General features: G+C 37.2%; 1 protein-coding gene across 1 annotated transcript; it reads left to right on the forward strand.

Annotated features, from left to right (window-relative positions):
• Positions 1–455: 455 nt before the first annotated feature.
• Positions 456–1,580, forward strand: LOC123207746. The gene is made up of 2 exons (XM_044625198.1): positions 456–731; positions 818–1,580. The coding sequence occupies exons 1-2, from the start codon at positions 645–647 to the stop codon at positions 1,304–1,306; spliced, it is 576 nt and encodes a 191-aa protein (XP_044481133.1). The 5' UTR covers positions 456–644; the 3' UTR covers positions 1,307–1,580.
• Positions 1,581–1,821: the final 241 nt, after the last annotated feature.

Raw genomic sequence — 1,821 nt, forward strand, 5'->3', positions numbered from 1 at the left:
AATAAATTATATTTTTTAATCACAACAGAATAAATCTATTGGAAAAAGGTTGCCAAGATTCTCCTATGTTATGACTTTTTGCAAGTTTAAAGTTTCAAGCCATATAAATTAACATCTTTCGTCAAATTTTCGTTAAAAGAATGAGATGCGAATATGTAATTTAACTGTTCAATGGGCATAAACTTGGATATTTTATATTTTTTAAAAATAAGAAACAAATAGAATATTCAATAATACAAAAATGTATATGATTTTACCCATACCCAATGGCTCAAAATAAAACTTTGAGTTCAGATTGATACAGTAAAATCCAAAAGAGTCCACATCTAAACGGTCAGCACATCACATGGTTGAAAACAAAGTTGACGGGAAGTAAGAGGAGCGTCTGGGCTCCTCTTTTAAATGTGAATTACTCAATAAAGAAAGAAGCTTTTATAATAATGTAAACATATTCCATCCAATTCCTAAATGCATGTTTCAATAAATTAAGCTCCGAAAAAGATGCCACCACCACCAACATTAGCATTTACTTTACCAGGGTTTACCATCGCCAACGGCATCTTCAGCCCCCAAAGTCTTCTTTTTCACTCACCAAAACAGAGGAGATACCCCCACAAGTAGTCTAAAGGATTTTGAAGAAAAAAATGTCACACAAGTCACCCATTTTTCCCTTACCAGAGTCTCAACACTTCAGTGACTATGGCTTTGACCCTCAAATCGATTACTTTCAGGTCTCGTTTACTTATTTTCTTTCTCTTTTTATGTTGCACACGCTTTGCAGTGTAGTGTTGTTACTGACTGGTTTGTTGAAAAGAAGGTGTTAGAAGAAGCAAGGAAGCAGAAGAAAGAGTTATCAAGATCCATTGACTCGTTTCACTTCAAGCTTCAGAAACCCATCTCAAGAGAAGAGTCCAAGGTCAAGAAGACCCTCTATAACAAGGCTAAGAAGAAACGCTGGTGGAGAAACGCTCTGTTGTTCTTCAAATGGAAGTGGCTCTCCAACAACCACCATGAATGTGATGATATTCAGACTAATAATTTTGAACATGATGTGCATCACGCAAGAGCTAGAGCTTTCAGGGCTTCAATGTCGGGTCCACTTTACATAACGGAGAGCAGAAGTGGGTCAAGTACTCCATATAGAAGCACAAGCCGGCCATCTTCAGGCCCACTTGCCCGAATTCTCTCTCCGGTGAACAGGAGTGAGTTTCAAGTTCCGTATTTGAGTCTCAGGGAGCTCAACATGGAGCAGCAACAACGCCAGAGAATGTCTACTTCTTCAATGCCACTATATTTGGTGACTTAGAATATTTTAAGTTCTCTCGTATATAATATAAATTTTAAGTTTTCTTAAAGATTTGGTTTTTGAGCTTGTGGTTGTGGGGGCTCTCTTAGGTATTTCGGATTTCCCCGCCATCTGGTTTCTGTAAATTAGCTGCAAAGGTGTTTGTTTGCTTGATCCTCTGGTTATGGTGGAGGGAGGAAAGGCTGAATTCTCCTCCCCCTTTTGTGTTCAATTTGTATTTATCATTTTATTGATTTCTGCAACTAATGAAGTCGGTCACTTCATATTTCCTTTATTCTGTGCATTATTGCCAAGACAGTGAGTGTCTAAATGGTTAAATCGAGTAAAGACAAACCTCAAATTTTCATTCCATCTTCATCATTTATCACAAAATTTGATATAATCTACTTTAATGTAATCTTTACGATGATTCTTATAAGTTTGAATTGGTGGTTGGCTCCGCTGTTAACATGGACCATTCAGGGGTTAATCTTTCCAGTTTCCCTCCACGTGTTATGTTAACATTGGACCTTTCA

The sequence above is a fragment of the Mangifera indica genome, unplaced genomic scaffold (assembly GCF_011075055.1).
Source record: "Mangifera indica cultivar Alphonso unplaced genomic scaffold, CATAS_Mindica_2.1 Un_0099, whole genome shotgun sequence".
Classification (NCBI taxonomy): Eukaryota; Viridiplantae; Streptophyta; class Magnoliopsida; order Sapindales; family Anacardiaceae; genus Mangifera; species Mangifera indica.

Bases quoted from the DNA above. Each gene is read 5' to 3' on its own strand.
- LOC123207746 (XM_044625198.1), top strand. From the start codon at position 645: ATGTCACACAAGTCACCCATTTTTCCCTTACCAGAGTCTCAACACTTC. The intron at 732-817 runs GTCTCGTTTACT...GTTGAAAAGAAG, and splicing joins CTCAAATCGATTACTTTCAG to GTGTTAGAAGAAGCAAGGAA.